The 22709-nt window shown below is 43.2% G+C and overlaps 1 protein-coding gene across 4 annotated transcripts in view; it reads left to right on the forward strand.

Moving 5' to 3' along the window:
- Positions 1-22709, forward strand: part of LOC138173309 (zinc finger protein 721-like) — a 38414-nt gene extending 15705 nt beyond the window's left edge. For 2 of the 4 annotated variants that reach the window (XM_069103283.1, XM_069103284.1), the window contains exons 3-5: positions 1857-1983; positions 2501-2596; positions 18748-22709. In XM_069103283.1, coding sequence (XP_068959384.1) covers positions 1857-1983; positions 2501-2596; positions 18748-20816 — 2292 coding nt within the window. In that variant the 3' untranslated portion in view covers positions 20817-22709. Of the gene's footprint in view, positions 1-1027; positions 1112-1856; positions 1984-2500; positions 2597-7442; positions 8151-18747 lie in introns of all 4 variants that reach the window. The other 2 variants (XM_069103285.1, XM_069103286.1) reach the window with 2 other exon arrangements.

Consider the following 22709-nt stretch of genomic DNA (forward strand, 5'->3'; position numbering starts at 1 on the left):
GTCAGCCTCTGGGCCTCAGTACCCTCATCTGCCAAATGAGGGGTTTGCACTTGACCCCCAAGGCCCCTTCCAGATCTGCCTGGAGGGCCCCTCAAAGCAAGGTGACAGGCCATTGGGGTGGGTCTGCATGCCGGCCTCTGTCCTGGCCCTCTTCTCTTCACCACTCGTTCCCACGGCAGGGGATTGTGGGTCCCTGCTCCAGACTGAGCTCCCTACAGGCCTCACTGTCTACAAGCTGCAGACCTGCCGTGGCTCCCTCCCTGCCATCTCTGCTGGGTGGGGCCCTGCCCCTCCCTGCACTTGCCTTGCCCTTCAGTCTCAGGAGCCTCTATCCCCTCGCCCTTCCCATCCAGACCCATTAGTAGGTGCCCTGCACCTGGTGCCAGCCCATTACAGCAGCCCTTCTAAGGCCCAGGTCAAGTCATGCGGCTGCCTGGACCGTCACCTCTGGTCTACATTTAACATTCTCCACGGCCAGACTCTCACTGCCTTTTCCAGACCTTTTTTCCCACTTCACTCTTTTTCACCTCTGACACATTCCAACCAAACTGGTCTCTTGGCCAGACTCAATCTTCCATCTCCCATCTCTGCACCTTTGCCCAGCCTGTCCCCTGTGCCCGAAGTGCCCATATTTCTCATGTCAGTGTCTTAGAATACCTTAACATAGACCTGGAGTCTGGAGACCTGGGTTCCAGTCCTACATCAGGCACACGCAGTGCCTGTGTGACCCTGGGCAAATCACTTCCGTTTTCAGTCTGTAAAATAGGAGTAGTAGCTCCCGCTTCACAGGGTTGTTGGGAGATTCAGGTGAGATTGTGTCTGTAAAAATGCTTTGGAAATCTTGAGGCACCATATAAATGAACCATTCTCTTCCATATTTAAAAAAAGGCTTCTTTAGTGATATCTTTTGGGTTTTATGCTTTGTGATAAGGCCTAGGGCAGGGGTGGGGGGAGAAGGAGAGAAAGGACTACATTGGGCCATGAAAGGATGGGGATAGCAGTTGGCCCTGTGATTTCATTCGTATAGGGAACTCCCAAGTGAGGAAACTCTCTTTACCAATGCAGTTCAACACCTCAGAGGTAAAGTGACTTGTCCAGGGTCACCCAGACAGTAAGTATCCGAGATAGCATTTGTACTCTGGTCTTCCTGACTCCAGACCCAGTGCCCTGTCCACTCTGGTGCCCCTAGCTGTCCTAAGTTTTCCTCACCCACTCCCCTTTTCTGCCACTTGGCAGAAGGGCCATGCTGGGGTCACAGTTCATAACACATAGTTCACACTAGTGGTTACCTTGGCCTGAAGACACCCCCCCCCCCAGTGGCCCACCTCTTGGCATGGAGCCTCTCCACTGGTGCTCAGTGAGGCTGGCCTTCAGAAAATAGTCTTGGTGCACACTGCCCAGAAGCCTCCAAGGAAGACTCTGGAAATCTGACCTCTTGGGGAATGGCTGTTTGAAGAGTGACATTAGCCTGGTAGGGTGTTCTACTTAGTTCACCTCCAAGCAGTGAGGGACAGGACTTAGCTGGCAGTCCTGTGGGGGGTGCTCAGCATTGGGCAGGGGATATGGAGGAGTGCCAGGCTGTCCAGACACCCAAGTTCAGCTCTGTTCAGGCAATTAGTCATTTAACTCCCCAGGACTCTGTTTCCTTTTTTGTAAAATTAAGCTAAAGAAAGTGGTACTTGGGAGTCCTCACATGCTAGGAGATGGGATTCAATGTATCTATGTCACAAGTCAGTGCCCAGGCCCAAGAGAGGCTTGAGGAGCTGGTGCACTCAGACCCTGTCCACACACCCTTCCTGGCTGTCTGTGCCACACGTGGGCTGCCCTTGGGTGAGCAGATGCCTCTGGTGTTGCAGGAGTCAGTGACCTTCAAAGATGTGGCCGTGGACTTCACCCAGGAGGAATGGGGGCAGCTGGACCCTTCTCAGAGGGAGCTGTACAAGGAGGTCATGCTGGAGAACTACAGGAACCTGCTGTCCCTGGGTGAGAATGCTTGGCTGCAGCCCCCATCTCTCGGGCTGGGGGGCGGGGGGTGGGAGTGGCTTACTTCCCACCTGCTGAATGCTGCAGGGTCTTTCCGTTGCTAAGCATTCCTGCTTAGTGTGTAGAGCCCAGGGATGCCCAAGCCCTTTGTGTCCGAGGGTCAGGGCCCTTCTCCCTCTTCTCTGCAGCTTCGTTGGGATGCCCTGCTCCTAAGTTCCTCTTTCCCTGTCCTCTGTCACCCCCCACCCCAAGTCCCAGTTCAGGTATTCACTCGACAATGTGAAATGTTCTCATTTTCCCATTAAGGAGATGGAGCGATGACCTGATTTAGTTTCTGATTCCAAATACACCCAGTGACCATCTCTCCTCCCCTGGCCTCTGGAAGGCCCCACGAGAGCATCCTGCAGCCATCCATGGGACTTTGCTCTGGGGCCTTCCACAAAGTGTGGCCGCCTGTCCTGAAGAGACTTGGGATATGCCTGTCTCTCCTCAGCACTTTCCCATTTTCCATGAGCAGGGTTTCCAGTTCCCAAACCAGATGTGATCTCCCAGCTGGAAGAAGGGGCAGCGCCAGGGATGCTGAGGAGAGAAGGCCCACGAGGTTCCTGTCCAGGTGAGTGAGCTAAAAGCAGATCCTTCAGAGAGACTATTGCAAGAAAGGCCCTCAAACATGTTGGGCCTGGAGCTCTTGTCCGCACTAGCCTTGCTGGTCCAGAGTAATCTCTGCGGTAGAATAGCACCTTGTTCTCAGCAGACCTCTTTCCTGACCTCTCTGTCTTGGGCTCCTTATCAGAGGAGGCTACATGGGGAAAAGCTTCTCTTCCTCTTCCACCTCCTCCTCCTCCTCCCTTCCCCTTCTTCACCCACCCACCCACAGGCCTCCCCCCATCATTCCTTACCCAGCTGTTTGATTCTTCACTAGACACTACAAGGGTTAGAGGGGAAGAGGAAGCATTTGTTGTTCCCTGGTTAGACATGAGACAAGCCATTGAAATGGCAGGGCCTGGTGACACCCCCCACCCCACACATGTGATCATGTCTAAATGAGGAGCCCAGTGTTCCAGTGCTTGGGGAGTAGAGGGAGGCTCATGGGGGCCCCCACAGCCAGGGAAATGTAGAGAGAGTAGCCCACCCCCTGGCCAGACTACAGCCCTGCTGGACTTTGAGCTGTTGAGAAGGGAGGGCAAAGCCTTCCCAGTAAGAAAGCAGCCTGACTATGGAGCCTAGTGGGGTCAGTCCTGAGACTCCTGGCCACTTGTCAGAGAAGAATCATGACCCAGTGATGTCTCAGGAAGGTTCATCCTCTGTTGGATAGTTGGAAAGGGGTTCAGGAGCCTGAAGTCTGGTCCTCCCACCCCCCTCCTCCTGGGAAGGGTCCTTCCCTTTCTCTGCTCTCTCTGGGGGCCACTGCCCCATCCAGGCATTTCTGGGGGGCGTCTGAAGCCATCTCCCTGCTATCATGGGGGATGAGAGTCAGGGAGTGTGAGGGAAAGATGGTTGGATTTGGGGTTGTGTGTGGCATGACTGTGGGCCCATCACCTAACCCCTCTCAGCCTTAGCTCCTTCATCTGTAAAGTGGGAGTGATGAATTCATTCCCTACCTCCTAGGATTTCAATGAGGAAAGCACTCTCCAGGCAGGAAAGGCAGAAAGGTGGTGTAGTGGGAGTTGGGAAGGCCTGGGTTTGAGTCCAGCCTCAGGCCCTTACTAGCTGTGTGACCCCCTTCACCACTGCCTGCCTCAGTTTCCTTATCTGTAAAATGGAAATAATAGCTCCTCCCTTCCAAGGTAGTTGTGAGAATACAGTGAGATAATATGTGTAAAGCACTTTGCAATGTGATGGAAACACTGATTCGTTATTGCTGTCATGCATGGGGATGGACGTCTTGCATCTGGTGGTGGACGAATGTGGGTCCAGGTGTGCCTGGGCATCAGACGCCTCTGAGGGCAGTGATGATGGAGCGGAGCTGGGGGTGTCGGGACCCCCCAGTCCCTGTGGAGGAGGGTTCCAAAGGAAGGCCTCAAGGACCTTTGGGGCCTGTGGCTGAGGGGCGATGTTAGTGATTTGGATGAGTATTTAAATGAGTCGCATCCTTGGGTTCATCCTTTGGCCTTTCTTAACCTGCTTCCTTGTGTGTACTTGGCAAGACCCACCCCTGAGGCTCCCAAGGGAGGGGCTGGGATTGTTGCTGTCTCACTAATGATATCATCCCAGAGCTCCTCCATCCAATAAACATGGCCACATGTTTGTGTGAGGAAGGTACCAAGACCAGAGCTCGTGTATGGTGGGAAGATAGATGTGCACAGAGAAGTGAGAACAAGAGAAATCAGCAAACCTTGTGTAGGAGGCAGCACGGGGAAACCTGGCAGGGAGCGGAGGAGTCTGTGGCCAGGCCAGAGAGGTGCCAGGGGCCTGACGTGAGGGCAGGTGGGGGCACTGACAGGAGGAGGGACAGGCACCGACCGCCCCACCCTCTGGGAAGAAGGCTTATGACTGGAAGGAGTGTGTGGGCAGGCGGGACGGCCTGTGAGGGGCTTCATCCGAGGAAGTTCTCTGGTGGACAGTAATGAGCAGCCAGCGTTTGGAGAGGGTCACATTCAGCCCTTTGAGGGGCAGCTCGAGAGTCTGGACAGTTCTGGTTGGAGTTTTGTCATGGAGCTGAAACTTGTTAATCTCAAGCCTGCCTCACCCCCAGGCACCCCAGGGGTGTGCATACTCTTTGTAAAGAGGGAGCTCACTGTCCATACGAGAGTACCAGACTTGACTTGGACAGGGCTTCTGTCATGGTGCAGCTAGTGGTACCATGGGGAGAGCACTGGGCCTGGAATCAGGAAGACCTGAATCCAAACCCTACCTCAGACACCTACAGCTGGCCCTGGGCAAGTCACTTAACCTCTGTGGGCCTTGGTTTCCTCATCTGTAAAGTGAGCACAATAATAGCATCACCTTCCCAGAGCTGTGAGGATCAAAGGAGATAATATTTGTAAAATGCTTAGCAAAATTCTGCCTTTATCATCATCAGCATCAATGTCACTTCTGACTCCCCGGGTGACCTTGGGTAGACTGTTTAGGCTCAGATCCTCAGACTGCCCCCAGGGAGCTCACAGTAGAACAGAGAGAGAGAACATGCAACCACCAGACAAGATCCATACAGAGCTAAAGGAAGGTGAAGGCCTGGAGGTGGGAGTTAATGTTTTCTGTGTCTCGTCTCCAACTTTGGGGTAGGTGTGCCTGCCCCATCGTACACACCTTCGTGGGAGGAGCTCACACCCATCTCTGGCCCTTGCTGACTGGGACAACAGTTTGCCTCATTTATAGAGTGGGAGCAGCCAGCCCAGCAGCGGAGAGTCAGGTCAGCCACTAGCTAAGCCTCTGAGCTCCCTGGAGGGCAGCGCCTATTGGCGGCATTCTTGGTATTTTTATTATTAGGGCAAAAGAAGGCCGAGTTTGTCAGTCAGAGGGCACACCACAAGTAGGGGCCTGCTGTCTTTATTCCATCTGCTGCCTCTCAGGTGTTGGGAGGTGTTCTTTCTTCTCTTTTCTGGATTCCCTGTCCCCTGAGTTTTCAGCCATTCATTCATTCAGATCCTCGACTGTGCCCATTATCCAAGTTTAATCCTGTCAAGGAGGGTGTCAGGGCCTTCAGAAGTGGTGCTGGGCACTGTGTTCAGGAGGTGGTCAGTCTGGTCTGGCCTTGGCCAGAGCGAGTGAGGACCAGGGCCTCTCCAAGTGTGTGCTCTGTATCTTTGGCCTCTTTGAGAGCTCCTTCAACTAGAATCACACTTTGACATAATAAGATTTTAATGAAAATTGTCAGATTTATTCCCTTGATGCATTCATCCATGCTCTAAGCATTTGGCAAGCGCTCACCTGGCCTTCAAGGATCTCCTCACATTCTCCCTGGAAGTGGGTGGTGGATGGGAACTACTGACAAGTAAACACAGACTAATGGGATGAAGGGGGACAGTCCTAACCACTGGGTGGAACAGTCAGAAATGGCCTTTTATAGCATATGACCCCTGAGGAAAGAAAAGCCTGTAGGGAATGGAGGCTTCCAAGAGGTCGAAATGGAGGCTGGAGACCATTCCACGCTGGGAGATGAAGAAACTCAGGAAACAGCAAAGAAGCAGTTGTTTGGCCGGACCGTGGAGGGCCCAAGGGTGGAAGGAGGAGGAAAGTGTAATGAGGCTAAAAAGACTGATTAGACACAGACAGGGAAAGGCTTGAGATGTCAGTGGCATCTGTGTTCTAACTCCAGGTCAGTCGGGAGCCGCTGGGACATACAAGCACAGGATTCTTCAACCCCGTCTGTAGGATGGGTGTTGCTGTTCACGTTCACTTCCTCAGGAATAAGCAGGACATGTTTTGGGGGTAGTCTTGGTGGCTGATCTCCTCTTGTCCAGCGTGTTAGTTCCCTTACCTGGCCTTGGGTCATCTGTAAAACAGAGAATCCATCTTCTGGTACCTCGCTTGTATGCCCTGATTCCTGAGGGCTTTCCTCTCGTCATGCTTTGGTGTCCTTTTAGTCCCTTAGGATTTCGTTACTTGGGGCCTGGATGCTTGAATTCACTCAGATGAAAGAGGTGCTTCTTGGGCTTTACTTCCCTCTCTGTGACGTGCGTTGTCTCATGGAAAGAGTGCTGGATCAACAGTCACAAGATCTGAGTTATGGTCTTAGCTCAGCCTTCCCCAACAGTGTGACTTGAGTTGTGTTGCTTACCTATTCTCCAACTCAGTTTCCTCATCCGTAAAATGGAATCATGCTTTCATGCTCCCTGAACCACCAGCATGTGCTGAGGATCCAAAGTCACAATTTGAGTGAAATCTCTTTGTAAAGTAAATCACCTTGTGAATATGAGGGAATGGTGTTTTACTATTGCTAATTCTTCCCTTTCAAGTTGGAAGATTCTACTTGAGGAGACAGAAATTGAGGCTAGATGTGAATCAGTGTTCTTGGTCCCACAAGAGGGAAGAAGATATATTTATATTTTTTATTTCCTTCAGATTGGGAGACTAGGCCTGAAGCCAAAGAGTCTCCTCCAAAGCTGGGCATGTCTATGGAAGAATCATCCCAGGAGAGACTCACCAGCTACAGTCTCTGGCACTTCAAATTAGAGAAGAAGCAGGGGAACCAAAGGATTGCTTCTAGACAATTAGTAAATACATCCAACAAAACTCCCATCAAAGGGAGAGGCCACGAACATCAAATATTTGGGAGAGAGGGATCAGTGCAGTCTCTTCAGCAGAGAGTTCCTTTAGGACAGAGTTACTGTGAATGTGATACAAGTGGAGTGTACTTCAGAAAATATTCAGACCTAATTAAAGGTATGGAAATTGCCTCAGGGAAGAGATGTTCTAAGTATCACGATGATAAATCTGTGAATAATCAGTCAAACCTTGCTCAGTATCATAAAAACCATACCAGAGAAAAATTTTATGGATGTAGTGAATGTGGGAAGACCTTTAGCTGGAGCACAGATCTCAACAGACATCAGAAAATTCACACTGGAGAGAAGCCTTATAAATGTAATGAATGTAGGAAGGCCTTCAGCCAGAGCACAAAAGTCATTGCCCATCAAAGAAGTCATACTGGGGAGAAGCCTTATGAATGCAATGAATGTGGCAGAGCCTTTACACATCACTCATCACTGAATTACCATCAAAAACTTCATACTGGAGAGAAGCCTTTTAAGTGTAATGAATGTGGCAGGTGCTTTAGCCAGAAGACAAAGCTTCATTACCATCAGAGGAGTCATGCTGGAGAGAAACCTTATGAATGTAATGAATGTGGGAAAGCCTTTAGCCAAAATGCAAAGCTTATTTATCATCAGAAAATTCATACTGGTGAAAAACCCCATAAGTGTAGTGAATGTGGCAAAGCATTTATACATTACTCATCCCTTACTTACCATCAGAGAATTCACAATGGGGAGAAATCTTACGAATGTAATCAGTGTGGGAAGGCCTTCAGCCGGAGTACAGACCTCATTAGACGTCCGAAGATTCACACTGGAGAAAAACCTTATAAATGCGGTGAATGTGGGAAGGCCTTCAGCCAGAGTTCATGCCTTACCGTACATAGGAGGATTCATACCGGCGAAAAACCCTATGAATGTCATCACTGTGCTCAAGCCTTCAGTTGGAATCAAGACCTTATTAGACATCAGGTAATTCATACGGGAGAGAAGCCTTATAAATGTGGGAAGGCCTTCACTCGTAGCTCTTCCCTTACTGTGCATCCAAGAATTCATACAGGAGAGAAACCAAATGAATGTAGCCAGTGTGGGAAAGCCTTCAGGTGTAGCATAGATCGTATTAAACATCAGAAAGTTCATATTGGTGAGAAGTGTTATGTGTGTATTCGATGTGGGAAAACCTTCAGCTGGAGTACAGAACTTATTAGACATCAGAAAATTCACATTGCTGATGAAGTCTTATAATGAATATGGGAATGTAATCAACCAGAGCACAAACTTGTGATGTACATCAGAGAATTTAATAGTTGACCAAAACTTTGTAAATTAAAGAACATGGATAAGTTTCCAGTCAGCATTTATTCCTAGTTTGTTGCTGGAGTCTTCATACTTCAGAGAAACTATCAGAATGTAATCAATGTGAGACTTTAACAAATTCTTTACATTTATCCCTACTAATTTTTATCCTCTGATTTTGGAATCTGACTTCCCATGCTAACCTCTCCATTTGTGTCACTGACAAATTTGGTAAGCAACCCATCTGTGATTTTATCTGAGACCTTGATAAAAATGTTAAATGATACCCAGACAAATCCTGATCCTTGGAGACTTCACAAGTTAACACTGATCCATTTTACAAATAGCCTGTGTGTCTCTTCATTCAACTAGTTCCACATCCATCAAGTTGTCCAGCCTGTATTTCCATCTTTTCTCCAAAAATAGCATAAAACTCTTTCTCACATTCTTTGCTAACATCTAGATAAACTATCAAGCATTCCCCTGATGTGCCAGTCTAGTAACTTTGTCAAAAAAGGAGGTATGGATAGTTTGATAGAATTTATTGGCAGAGACCACATTGTGGCCAACATTTTCTTTTTTGGTTGTTTGTTTGTTTGTTTTTTTGCTTTTGGAGGGCAATTGGGGTTAAGTGACTTGCCCAAAGTCACATGGCTAGTTTTTGTGTTGTGTCTGAGGTCAGATTTGAACTCAGGTCCTCCTGACTCCAGAGCCGGTACTCTATTCACTGTACCACTTAGCTGTCCCCCAACACTTTCTTAACATTCTTCCTTTTTAGGTGTTAATTATTATCTGTCCTTTTAATGATCTCTCCTAGAATTTTGCCAAAATTAAGGTCAACCTATAATTTTTAGACTCTAATCTCTTCCTTGAAAAAAGGGGGGAGGGGGTATTTGTTCTCCAGTCCTGCAGTATTTCTCCATTAATTCATGATTTTCCAAAGATTGTCAAGCATTGTTTAAATGCTTTCTCCTCTTACTTAGAAAGGGAAAGCTCACTGAGGGGCAGCCTGTATTCTAAAATAATTGATGTGAACATTTAAAAAAATAACTTTTGGAGAATTATTGATACCAACTTGTGTCTACAGCTTTTAATACCCAAATAGGTAGTTCATCTGGACCAAGTCATTAAGGGCACGTATTTCTCTCATTATCTCATCTCTTATCCTGGGTATCAATTCCCAGTGGGCCATATTTATTCTTTTTTTTTTTCCAATCCAAAGATACTGGTCCTTGGCAGGGAAGATGGTTATTCTCTTGTCTCTGATACAACTAAACCATTTCTTCCCTTTTCTTACCAACCTTAGCTAATCAAACTTTAGTCCTGAAATGACAAGATGATGACATATTGTGAGGGTTGTCTTCCATTCCTTGACCTTGTTTCCATCCTCTGTGCACATCCATCTTCTTGAACTCTAAACTACTCTAAGAAAGTATCCTTTCATGCTTGAAATTCTGTCCAAAGCTAAGAGGCATATCAGACTACTGCTGGATTTTCTGTCTTTCACAATCACAACCTCAAATATGGAACGGTCATTTCACAAACCCCCAGAGTCTCATTATTGCCACCCCAACAGTCTCTTCTTCCACATGATGTGAATCAAATACAGAAGAGAATTCCCTTTGATAGGGTGTACTTATCATTAAAACAAGTCACTCAACTCTTTGCTGTTCTGCATGTGATGGAGCACTCCCCTAGACAGCCAGGCAAATGAAGCCCCCAGTTAATTCCAGATTAGGACTTTACACAAGTCTTGGGCATCTCTTTTCTGATAATTTATTTCTTCTTCCTGTCCCAAGTCTATTCATTCTGTAGTATGCTCATGACAATATTGCTTCATTGATCTTCACCTGAATACACTCTACCATACTCTCCTCTTACAATTCTTGAGTTTTTTGCTTGTATATCTTAATTAACACTCCAACCCCATCTTTTATTTCTCAGGTTTTTTATATTTGTTTTTTCAAATAAGTTACACCATTTCAGAGCCATCATCTCTGGTCATGGATCTCATCTTGTTACGTCTTAGTGATTCTGAAGAAGTCAGGTTTGCCTCCTTGGGCTCGCTCTCTGGTTCATTGTCCCTATTACGTATATTTTACATTTATGTGGAAGCATCTGATTTGGGTTTTATTAAGCTTGTTTTTCTTGGATTTTATCTCTTGTGAATGTCTATATGTCACAACTGCTTTTTCTATATCATAGCTGTTCTTTATGCTATCTAAATTGGTGGGTGTCCATGAGCAGTTTTCTTTTCCTCCCATTTTCATTCTAAATTCCTTTTTATTAGATTTGTAAGACATTAGGCAAATATATTCTTACCTTCTCTTATTACCATTCCTGGCTAGGAGCTCACCACCATTACTGTAGTTCAAACCATCATTCGGACATGTGTATCTTTTTTTTTTTTTTAGCAATCGGGGTTAAGTAACTTGCTCAAGGTTACACGGCCAGTTATTATTTCTGGGTGTGGTGCTGAGTATCTGAGCCTGGATTTGATCCAGATCATCCCGACACTGGAGCCGGTGCTTTTACTCACTGAGCCACCTGGCCGCCCCTAAGCAATTGGGGTTAAGTAACTTGCTCAAGGCTACACGGCCAGGTGTTTCTGGGTGGATGCTAAGTGTCTGAGCCCGGGATTCGATCTCCAGGTCTTCTCAACACTGGAGCCGGTGCTCTTACTGTGCTACCTGGCCTCCCCCAGACATGTGCATCTTAAAACTATATTTTCTAGGCATATAAAATGTCAAGAAGTATAATTTTTTTTAAGCAATTGGGGTTAAGTAACTTGCTCAAGGTTACATGGCCAGTTATTTCTGGGTGTGGTGCTAAGTATCTGAGCCCGGATTCGATCCCCAGGTCATCCCAACACTGGGTTCTTACTCTCTGAGCCACCTGGCCGCCCCCAAGAAGTATAATATTAATGTTAATGTCTTATTGTTAATATTTATTGTTATCATTATCAGCACTAACTTGCAAGTTAAAGAGAAAAATCTTGCAAGTTGGCAGGAAGAAACAGCTCATTTTCCAAGGGAATCCAGTCTAAATAATATTATCATTATTAATTATTATCCTTAGGCAACAGAAAGATAATTCAGTTTTGTTTTCCTAAAAAGTAGACAAAGTCTAGATAAAAGCAATCCTTGTATCATTCATTTTCACTTCGGGCACTTGAGTTGGTATATAGGCTGTCAGTGTTTTTTGTTTAGGTTTTTGTTTGGTTTTGACTGTTTCATTCTGTTGAGTTTGGATTCATAAGACAGTTGTTCAGGAACCAAGTAGGAAGAATTTAAATAAACAGGGAAGCAAGATAGAAAATAATACAAAGAACAAACAAATCATGAGATTTTCAGTAATGTTACTTGAGCAGGAGATCACATCTAAGGCCCTGATCTCCTTCCTTATGACAAAAACTGTAAGAAACGGGGCGGCCAGGTGGCTCAGCAAGTAAGAGCACTGGCTCTAGTGTCAGGATGACCTGGAGATCAAGTCTGGGCTCCGATACTCAGCACCACACCCAGAAATAACTGGCTGTGTAACCTTGAGCAAGTTACTTAACCCCGATTGCTTTATAAAAATAAAAAAATAGGGGCAGCCAGGTAGCACAGCAAGTAAGAGCACCGGCTCCAGTGTTGGGACAACCTGGAGATCGAATCCCGGGCTCAGACACTCAGCACCACACCCAGAAATAACTGGCCATGTAACCTTGAGCAAGTTACTTAACCCCGATTGCTTAAAAATTAAAAATTAAAAAGAAATTAAAAAAAATAAAAAAAAACAGCAAGAAACCCACCACATACCATTAAAAACCAACTAAAACATGAAAAAAAAAACATCATTATAAAAAAATTGTCACAGGGAAAACAATTGAGAACTGAGTGTACAAAGCAAACAAAGCACTTGTAACTAATAAAGTTAAGAATTACTATGAGATATTTACCTGGAGAGGCTTATACAAACTGATGCTGAGTGAGAAGAGTAGAACCAGGAGAAATTTGTACACAGTTACAGACACAACGTATGTGTGATGACCAACTTTGATAGACTGGACTCTTCTCAGCAATGCAGTGATATAAGTCAATCCCAAAAGACTCGAGAGGGAGAGAAATATGTGCATCCAGAGAAAGAACTAGAAAGAACTGAGTTTATATCCAGATGGAAGCAAAATACCTGATCTTTTTCCTTTTCTTGTTTGGTTTTATGTCCTCTTTACCATTTTTCATTCCATCTGATACAATCCGTCTTTATAACCTGACTAATATATAATGTGAAAGTATTTACAGATCCTTTACTTGATTATATGCCACCATGGGGGGGAGGGGAGGAAGGGGAACAAAATGTGTTTCGAAACTCAAGGAATTGTGGAATTGAATCCTGTAAACTAAAAGGAAACAAACAAATTAATTTAAAAAAAAAAAGAATTACTATGAGAGGGGTGGCTAGGTGGCACAGTGAGTAAACTGCCGGCCCCAGAGTCAGGAGGACCTGAGTTAGGTTTCGGCCTCAGACACTTAGCACCCACACAAAAAAACTAGCCATGTGACCTTGGGCAAGTTACTTAACCCCAATTGCCTTCCAAAAGGCAAAAAAAAAAAAAAAAGAATTACTGTAAGATAACATAGTGTGAGGAGAGCTTCAGAAGAGACTGATTCTGTAGAAGGAATAGCTAAAACCCCAGAGAAAACCAAACAACTGGTTATAAGAACCCCTGGAATGGCTGAAAAAAGCTACTAAAGGAATTGAAGGATGGTTTAGGGAGCTTAATGAAAGCTGTTGCGAATTTTACTAATATAGACGATAGTCTGAGAAAGAAAATGAAAAAAGGTTCTAGTAGTGGATGACAAGTGAGAACCAAGTCAAAAGACAGCAAGATTGGAAGAACGACTGAGAACAAATCAAGATGGCTGACCTTGAAGACAGACTATCTACTGTAAGCGGCCGCTAACTTTACTAACCTAAGGGCCAGCCTTAGCTTGTGTTCTCAGGAGGGATTGAAGAGACCAAAGACGAGGGAGAGAAATGACTTGTAGTTTTTTCTAAGATGGCGGGGTGCCAGGGAGGGGAAAAGCCGGCTCCTTATATACCTTTAAAGTGAGCATGATTCAAGCATGATCTCCTCGTGCATGGGGGTATGAACCAATGGAGGGGGGGCCAAACCAGTCACATCAGCTGCTGCTCATCAAGCATGTGGTCTCATGGGAGACGTCCTTGTGAGCTGGCAACTGGACTGTGGCCCTCAGCACATCCTTATCTCTAAGGAGTACAAAGCAGCCTTGGAACCAAGAGGCCCCAAGGCAGTTCCTGATTTCCCATGGAACAAGAAGTGCTTGGAACTCACATTGTCCTGTCCAATCTACAAAACATTTTTCTTCCAGAAAAGCCGCATAAAAAAGGGCTAAGTGATAAAATTCACCCTAAAGTGTTTGAACTATAGGGCAGACATCAGTGGACTCCACAAGATACTTGCAAAGAGGCACCTGCTAAGAAATAGAATAACTGAGAATAACTTCTGGGATAGAATGTCTCCTAGTGGCTAGGAGAGCTCTCACATACCAAGTATAAATCACTCAGGATTATTTATAATCAACAGCAATAAATGAAAAGTAAGTTTGGGACATGGTCTACCAGAAACCAAATGATGCCTTGAAAAGCAGGATAGCCTCCTCCAAACATGAGCATAATCACTGAGGGGCAGAGGGAGAGCCAAACTTGGGGACTATTGGGATGACCAATCTAAGTATGAGGGAAATAAATGGTGAAACCCTCCTCTCTCATCTTGGTAGTAAGAAGGACATCAAAAAGAATCAGTGAGTTCAAAGCATTCTTTTTCTTGCTTACAGGCAGAGTTGGACAGGGACTTTTATTTAAAGTTTTGAGTTCCAAATTCTGTTCTTCCCTTCTTCCCCTCCTTCCCTGAGATGCTAAGCAATCAGATAGAGGTTATAAATGTGCAATTATGTAAAACATTTCCATTTTAGTCGTTTTGTATAACAAGATTTAGATAAAAGACAAAAAAAAGAAAGTGAAAAATAGCATGCTACAATCCGTATTCAATCAATATCAATTCTTTCTCTGAAGACAGTATGTTTCATCATTAGTCCTTTGAGATTGTCTTGGATCATTGTATTGCTGAGAATAGCTAAGTCATTCACAGTTCTTCATCAAACAGTATTGCTGTTAATATGTAAATTGTTCTCCAGGTTTTGTTCACTTTGCATCAGTTCATTTAAGTCCAGGTTTTTCTGAAATCATCCTGCTCTTTATTTCATATAGCACAGTAATATTCAGTCATATACCATAGCTTGTTTAGCCATTCCCCAGTTGATGACCATCCCTTTGATTTCTAATTCTTGGCTGCCACAAAAAGAGCTGCTATAAATATCTTTGTACATGTGGGTCCTTTCCCCTTTTTTATGATCTCTTTGGGATCATAAAATCTGGCAGTGGTTGCTGGATTAAAGGGTATGCATAGTTTTATAGCCCTTTGGGCATAGTTCCAAATTGCTCTACAGAATGGTTGGATCAGTCTACAACTCCACCAACAGTGCATTAGTGTTCCAGTTTTCCTGCATCATCTCCAACATCAAACATTTTCCTTTTTTGTCATATTAGCCACTCTGATAGGTGTGAGGTAGTACCTCGGAGTTATTTTAATTTACATTTCTCTGATCAGTAGTGATTTAGAGCATGTTTTATCTAACTATAGATAGCTTCTGAAGAAGGACATTTTTATGCAAATTCAGTGATAGAACAAAAAAAAGAAAGGAAAGTAAATAAGTCTACTGAGCTTGAAAGAGATAGATGGTGTCTGGTGATGGTAGAGTATTATATTTTGTGAGCCCCACCTTCTTTAAGTGTTTTCCCAAGAAACCAAGAGAGCCAAGCCCAGGCATTGGGTATTCAAAAAGATTGTTGTTTGTCTTTCCTTCTCAAAGAGGACCAATGACATTAGGAGGGTGATATCTTGACTTGCAGGTGAATTGGATTTAAGTGAGGCAGAACTGTACAAAGTCATCAACTTCACTCTCCTCCACGGTCATCTGAGTCCAGCAGACATAGATCAGGACAACTGGAGATGACCCCAGGTGCAGTGGGAGACCTTGCCCTTTTTAAGTACCCTAGGGAAAGTATATCTAAAAAATAGTGTATCTTGAAGGTGAGGTGCTCTCAATATGCCACAGCTGCTTTGGGGAGACTTAACATTTCTGCACGAAACATTAGGACCAATGAATGCAGAAAGCCCCAAGTGTCCAGCTGGTGCATTTCAACTTCACTCGAGAAGACATTTGTAGCTTAATTTGAAACAGTTTTGGACTTGAGATGGAACAAGGTTATATAAGTATTGTTGTCAACCAAAAAAAGACAAAGAAGCAAGTGGAGTGCTCTCCAGAGGGATAGAAAACAGCCAGAAAAGAGGAGCCCAGGTATATGACATGAAGTAGAAGGAAAATAGTGAGTCTGCAAGAGGCACCCGCCAGACCAAGTGTGAGGTTCTTGGCTCTTATTCCTCCTCTCAGTTCACGGTGTCTCCACCAGGATTCTCTCCCACACAGTATTATCTTCTGGTGTAGACAAGAGCTAGGTGTATGATAGGGATAGCCACAGTTTCTAGTAGATGATTCAGCTGGATTTCCTACCTCCGTCATTGACAAAGGCTCCAAGTTGGAAGAGCTTACCGTCCCATGCATAGGACATCCCCATTAGGAGAAAGTGCATGCTGGTAAAGTACAAGTGGGAAGAGGGAAGGGTGTGTCTAGAGCAGAAATAGCCTATTAGAAGAGAGAGGCCAAGCATGGATTATTGTAACAACCTGGGATTGAAATGTCTCAGGAAAGTAAATGATGATACCACCCTCCCTCCTCCTGGCAGACAAATAGAGGACTTTATGCTATATAGCATTGTGTGTATTGTCGGATTGAAAGACTCTGGGGGTTGGTTTTGCTTAACTGTTATTCTTTGCGACAAGGGAGGGCATATCATGAAACAATTGTAAATATAAAAGGCCTGAATAAAGTGCATTTATTTATGAAATGATATTGGACAAGGGAACAAGAAACAAAATGATGATGTTGTAAGAGAAAGGGAAACTATTATACTTAATGATGTGTACCAAATTATCATAGCCCCTAAGTATCTAAAGGAGACTTTTAAATAGGCAATAATTTTAAGTGATTAAAATGTATCTAATAGCCTTAGATAAGCCTGATAGAAAGATTTAAAAGTACATACTTGAACAAAATATTAGGAACCTGAGATGTAATAGAAGTGCATTATTATTGAATGAGAATTTTAAGAAGTTTGTCTGTTTTTCAGCATTGGATGGCACCATGGCAAAAACTGATCACACTCAAGCATAAAAGATTTTTTAATAAATGGCTGAATGGAAGAAATATAAAATGTATCCTCTAAAGACCATAATCAGATAGGGAGATATGAATAAAGGTCCAGACTTCAGTGGAGGCTAAATAATGTTATGCTAAAAATGATAGGGTCAAAGAACAGACTTTGTAACAGTAATGGAAATTATAGCAGTGGTTCATACATAGATAAATTAATGTTTTGCTACTAAAATAGGCCTTAAAAGAAAATATTGTATTAATGCATTTAAAAACTTATGAAATAAATTTGATTATTCAACTGGAAAATTAGAAAATCCCCAGTACATATAAAAATTTGGAAAATCAGAAAAGAAAAAACTAAAAATAAAAATAATTAATAAAGTTTTTAAAAGATCAATACAATTGACAGACAACTGAATAGAATCAAAAGTGAAAAATTCATAGTGAATGGAGTGGAAGTAAAGTAAATTATCAGAACCATTCAACTAATTATATTTCAGAAAAGCAGAGAGAGCCCTGACTAACAAATAGGAAGTTGGCCTTAGAGACTATACCTGTGGTTAAGTCTGACCTCTGACTAGTGCTACAGCTTCCAGCTGTCTGACCATTACATCCATACCTAGTCAGTTACCAAAGAAGGAAGCACCAACACCTGGGTTTTCAAAGCCCTGGGGCTCAACGTTGCTCAGGTCAAATCACACAACTCTTCTCAAAGTGAGCCCCAGAACAAATCCTCACATCAGGGTTTATATGGCCTTCTCCTGGATCAGAGAATGTCACAGCCCTCTTGACCCTCTGCCCAATCACAGAGAGCCAAGGTGTGGGCATTCCTGAAAAACAAGCCTCCAGCCACAGGCTCCATGTGACCACATTCAGCCTATTAGGGGGCAGAGGATATTTTCAAATCAAGGAAGGTTCTCCGAGTCACTTAACCCTATCAAAGGGCCTGGGGCAGGGAAGATCTTAGATTCCCATTCCCATAACATCTGTGAACCATACCTGTCTCAAATTCTCTTTGAAATCTTTTTATTGTTGTTCTCCAGTGTATTAGATATCCAGCCTTGTCTTGTGCTAGCTGCAAATAACAAAAGAATGTCTTCTATGAAGTCACTGATAACTGTCAAATAGGACACAGCCAAGTCCGTGTGATAGTAGAGACCTCATTCAAAATTGGCATCAACCCATTAATCAAAATTCTTTGGGCATTGTGGCTTAAATAGTTTATAGGTTTGTTATTTTGTTATATTGTTAGTTTATAAGCCTACTATATCCAAACCACTTCTACTTTCTTAATCTGACAAAACAGCATGAAAGGTCTTGTCAGATGTCATGCCATACTCTGCATATGTTATAAATACTTTATTCTTATGTAACAGGCTAAAAGGTCCATCATTAGGGACAAATAACTAGATGTGGTGTGGTTTGTGCCAGTTCTTTTCAATTATTTGCAAACCATATGTTTCATAACCTGTTTTTAGAAATTTATCAGTCATCTCTATTGAAACTTGTTATTGGTAGTTTTCAGAATTTTCTCTTTCCACATTATGACATGGCTCTCTTTGGTCTTAATGTTCCTGTTCTTTGATGTTGATTTCTTAAAGCTTAACTGTCTCATCAATCATTGATCTTTTTTAGTAGTTCAGTGGGAAATAAAACTTTTAGCTTGGATACTTGAACTTAATTTGTCTCTCTTAATATGATGTCTAAAAACTTTATTTTTAACAGCTTCTTAACTACACTGAGCCTCAGATAAGGTAATACCTACCCTACTTAGATCCCAGTCTCATTACAATCCAATATTGTAATATATAAGAAAGTTCTTTGGAAAGTAAATAACTACAAATGTGAGCTAATGTCATGTTTAGAGATTACTCTTGATTAAGGAAAGAGAAAGTGAGACAAACTGTAAAGCAATTTACTTTTATTTCCTTCAGATTGGGACACTAGGCCTGAAACCAGTGAGTCTTTTCAAAAGGTGGCCATTTCTATGGATGAATCATCTCAGGAGAGACATAAAGTCAACAGCCCCCAGGATTTCAAATTGGGAGAAGGCTGGGAATATGATGTCAAGTTAGAAATGAAGCCAAGAAATCAGGAAAGTCATTCAGAGCACTTGAAAGTTATCTCCCAGAAAACTCTTCCTGAAGGACAAAGTGAAGAATGTCATAAATTTGGGAGAAGCTTCAGTCTGGAGTCATTCATTTCTCTACAGCAGAAGGGTCCTGTCAGAGAAAATCAACATGAATGTAATACTGATGAAAAGAACTTCAGGCACTATTCAAACCTAGTTAAACATGCAGAAATCAGCTCAGGGAATACATTTTCTAATTGTAATGAATGGGGAAAATGCTTCAGTTATCAGTCAGACATTATTCATTTTCATAGAAAGCCTAATGGAGAGAGAGCTTATGAAAATAATCAGTGTGAGAAAGTCATTAGCTGGAGCACAGACTTTATTGAACACCAGGAGATTCACACTGGAGAAAAGCCTTATAAGTGTAATGAGTGTGGGAAGGCCTTCAGCCAGAGCACAAAACTTATTTACCATCAGAAAATTCATACTGGTGAGAAACCCCATAAATGTAATGAATGTGGCATTTCCTTCATGCATCACTCATCCCTTACTTACCATCAGAGATTTCATACTGGAGAGAAAGCATATGAGTGTAATCAGTGTGGGAAGGCCTTCAGCTGGAGCACAGATCTTATTAGACATCAGAGAATTCACACTGGAGAAAAGCCTTATAAGTGTAATGAATGTGGGAAGGCCTTTATCCAGAATACAAAGCTTATTTATCATCAGAAAATTCATACTGGAGAGAAACCCCATAAATGTAATGAATGTGGTACAGCCTTCATCCATCACTCATCTCTTACCTACCACCAGAGAGTTCATACTGGAGAAAAACCTTATAAATGTAATCAATGTGGGAAGGCCTTTAGGCGCAGCACAGACCTGATTAGACATCAGAAAATTCATACTGGAGAAAAGCCTTATAAATGTAATGTATGTGGGAAGGACTTCACTCAGAGCTCATCCCTTACTGTACACCAGAGAATTCATACTGGAGAAAAACCCCACAAATGTAATGAATGTGGCAAGGCTTTTAGTGAGCATTCGTCCCTTATTTGCCATCAGAGAATTCATACTGGAGAGAAATCTTATGAATGCAATCAATGTGGGAAGGCCTTTAGGCAGAGTGCAAACCTTACTGTACATCAGAGAATTCATACTGGAGAGAAACCTCATGAATGTAGTGAATGTGGCAAAACTTTCATCCAACATTCATCTCTTATTTATCATCAGAGAATTCACACTGGAGAGAAATCTTATGAATGCAGTGAATGTGGAAAGGCCTTCAGACGGAGCACTGACCTTATTAGACATCAAAAAATTCATACTGGAGAGAAGCCTTATAAATGTAATGAATGTGGGAAGGCCTTCATCCGGAGTTCCTCCCTTTCTGTACATCAGAGAATTCATACTGGAGAGAAACCTTATGAATGTAGTCATTGTGGGCAGGCCTTCAGCTGGAGTAGAGACCTTATTAGACATCAGAATATTCATACTGGAGAGAAGCCATTTAAATGTAATGAATGTGGGAAGGCCTTTACCCGAAGCTCTTCCCTTACTGTACATCAGAGAAATCATACTGGAGAGAAACCCTATGAATGTAATCAGTGTGGGAAGGGCTTCAGCAGGAGCACAGAACTGATTAGACATCAGAAAATTCATACTGGAGAGAAGCCTTATAAATGTAATCAATGTGGGAAGGCCTTCAGCTGGAGCACAGACCTTATAAGACATCAGAAAATCCATACTGGAGAGAAGCATTATAAATGTAATGAATTCAATCCAATTCAGTTTAATGAACATTTATTAGCGTACTTTATGCAAGGCACTATGCTAGACACTGGGGCTACAAAAACAGAAATGATACAGTCCCTGGCCTCAGTGAGCTTACACTCTATTGGAAGGAACAATATGTACACAGATAACTAAATACAGTACAATTTCTGGGGCTGGAAGCAAACTTAACCACTGGAGAGATCAGGAAAGGCCTCCTACAGTATGTGGTCCTTGAGCTGAGCTTTCCAGAGAGCTGGGCTTCGAGAGAGAGATCAATGAAAAGAGAGAGCTTACCAGGCACAGAGACAGGGAATTGAAAGTTGTGAATTTGGAAAGATCTATGCAGCACAAATCTTACTGTGCATGAGAGGATTCACAGTTATGTGAAATGCCATTAATCAGTACTCCCTCATTTACCATCCAAAAATTCATCACAGAGAGTAGTTTCATGATTCTGCTTATTGTGGGAAAGCCTTTGCCTTTTTGAAACAGCATTTTCAGTTGAACAAACATTTGTTAAATACATACTGTTTATGCACCAAACTTTATGCTAGAGGCTGGAGTTATAAGAAAAAGTAGCTGGTCCTGCCTCCCAGGGAGCTTACCTTCTACTAGGGAAGGGCCTCTACATGCAGGTAAGGAAGGAGACACAAAAGATACACAAACTCATTTCAGGATGGAAAGGAAACTAATAGTGGAGGGAATCTGGAAAGACCTCTTAGAGGAAGTGGTAGATGGACCATACTTTGAAAGAAGCTAAGAATTTTCTAAGAGGGAGTGAGGGTAGAGTGCATTTTAGAGGGGCGACCCCACTTGTGCAAATGCATGCGTTCAGAACAGAGAACATTGTGCATGGACAGCACACTGCAGGCCAATTGGTCTGGGACAGAGAATGTGTGATGAGGAACATAGATGAGATTTGAAAGGTAGGCAGGAGCCACATCAGAGAACTCTGTGCTAGACTGAGGACTCTATTGAAGAATCATGGATAGTATTACGGTCACTGTCCAGTTTCACAGCCTAATAATGGGAAGACTTGTACTGAGAGAAGCAGTGCTCTGTGACATAGAGAGCTGGACTGGGTTCAGGAAGACCTGAATTCTTATGATGCTTTCTAAATGTGGGTGCCATGAGCAAATTATTTAATCTTCCAGAGCCTGTTTCCTTATCTGTAAATTGGATTTAATAACCCCAGTAGCACCCACATCTCACAGGGTTGTTGTGAGGCTCCAAGAGACCATGGATGAAAAGACCTTTTGCAAAATGTAAAGCATGGTACAAACACTGGGCATTTTATTAATATCATCCACAGGAAAGATACATAGTTAATGGTCTCATGACAGTCAAACACAATTCTGTTTCTACACACTTGGGGAAAATACACAAGGGAAAATTTCACATGTGGCAGGCAATAGGATTAAAAAAAAAAAAGAAAGTTAAATTCATTATTACATTTTCGATGTTTTGTAACCCTCAATATTGGCAATCCCCTAAACATCATCTTCCGAATTATGTATTTCAGTAGTCACAACTCTAAAATGCGCCTTTAAGTGTCTAAGTTCCCCAATCTCTGGCATCCGCATCTTCAGGAGTCTCTGGGTCTTGTCCTTTAACATTTGCGGGTTACCTTCACATTTGGGTTTTGATCCTTTGAATCCAAAGTGGGAGAGAATTCTTGACCCTCTTAAATATCCCGTTATTTAACAGTTGCAAGGACTTAGAATACCAGAGTTCAAAATTAATATTTCAGTTAGCTCCAAAAAACAATTCCCAACTCCAGAATTCAAACAGCTTTGTTGATGTGTGAGGAACAAGACTGCCAACATCCAATACACATCCAAACCCCGTGTGTGCCTGGCATGCGACGTAGGCTTATATTCTTAACCACAGTTTAATTTTTTCCAAGTCTGCTTACCATCTTGATATTCTCTAGGCCCAAAAGCCTTCTTACCTCCCATGCCCAAATGAGAGTAGGAAAAGGCTGCAGTTCTTCCATTATCTGTGTCCAGTAAAAAACAGGCATCTCAAAAGCTTGATACTATAGCA

The sequence above is a fragment of the Petaurus breviceps genome, unplaced genomic scaffold (genome assembly GCF_028583685.1).
Source record: "Petaurus breviceps papuanus isolate PSGF00001 unplaced genomic scaffold, PetGlider_PUasm1.0 577, whole genome shotgun sequence".
Taxonomy (NCBI): Eukaryota; Metazoa; Chordata; class Mammalia; order Diprotodontia; family Petauridae; genus Petaurus; species Petaurus breviceps.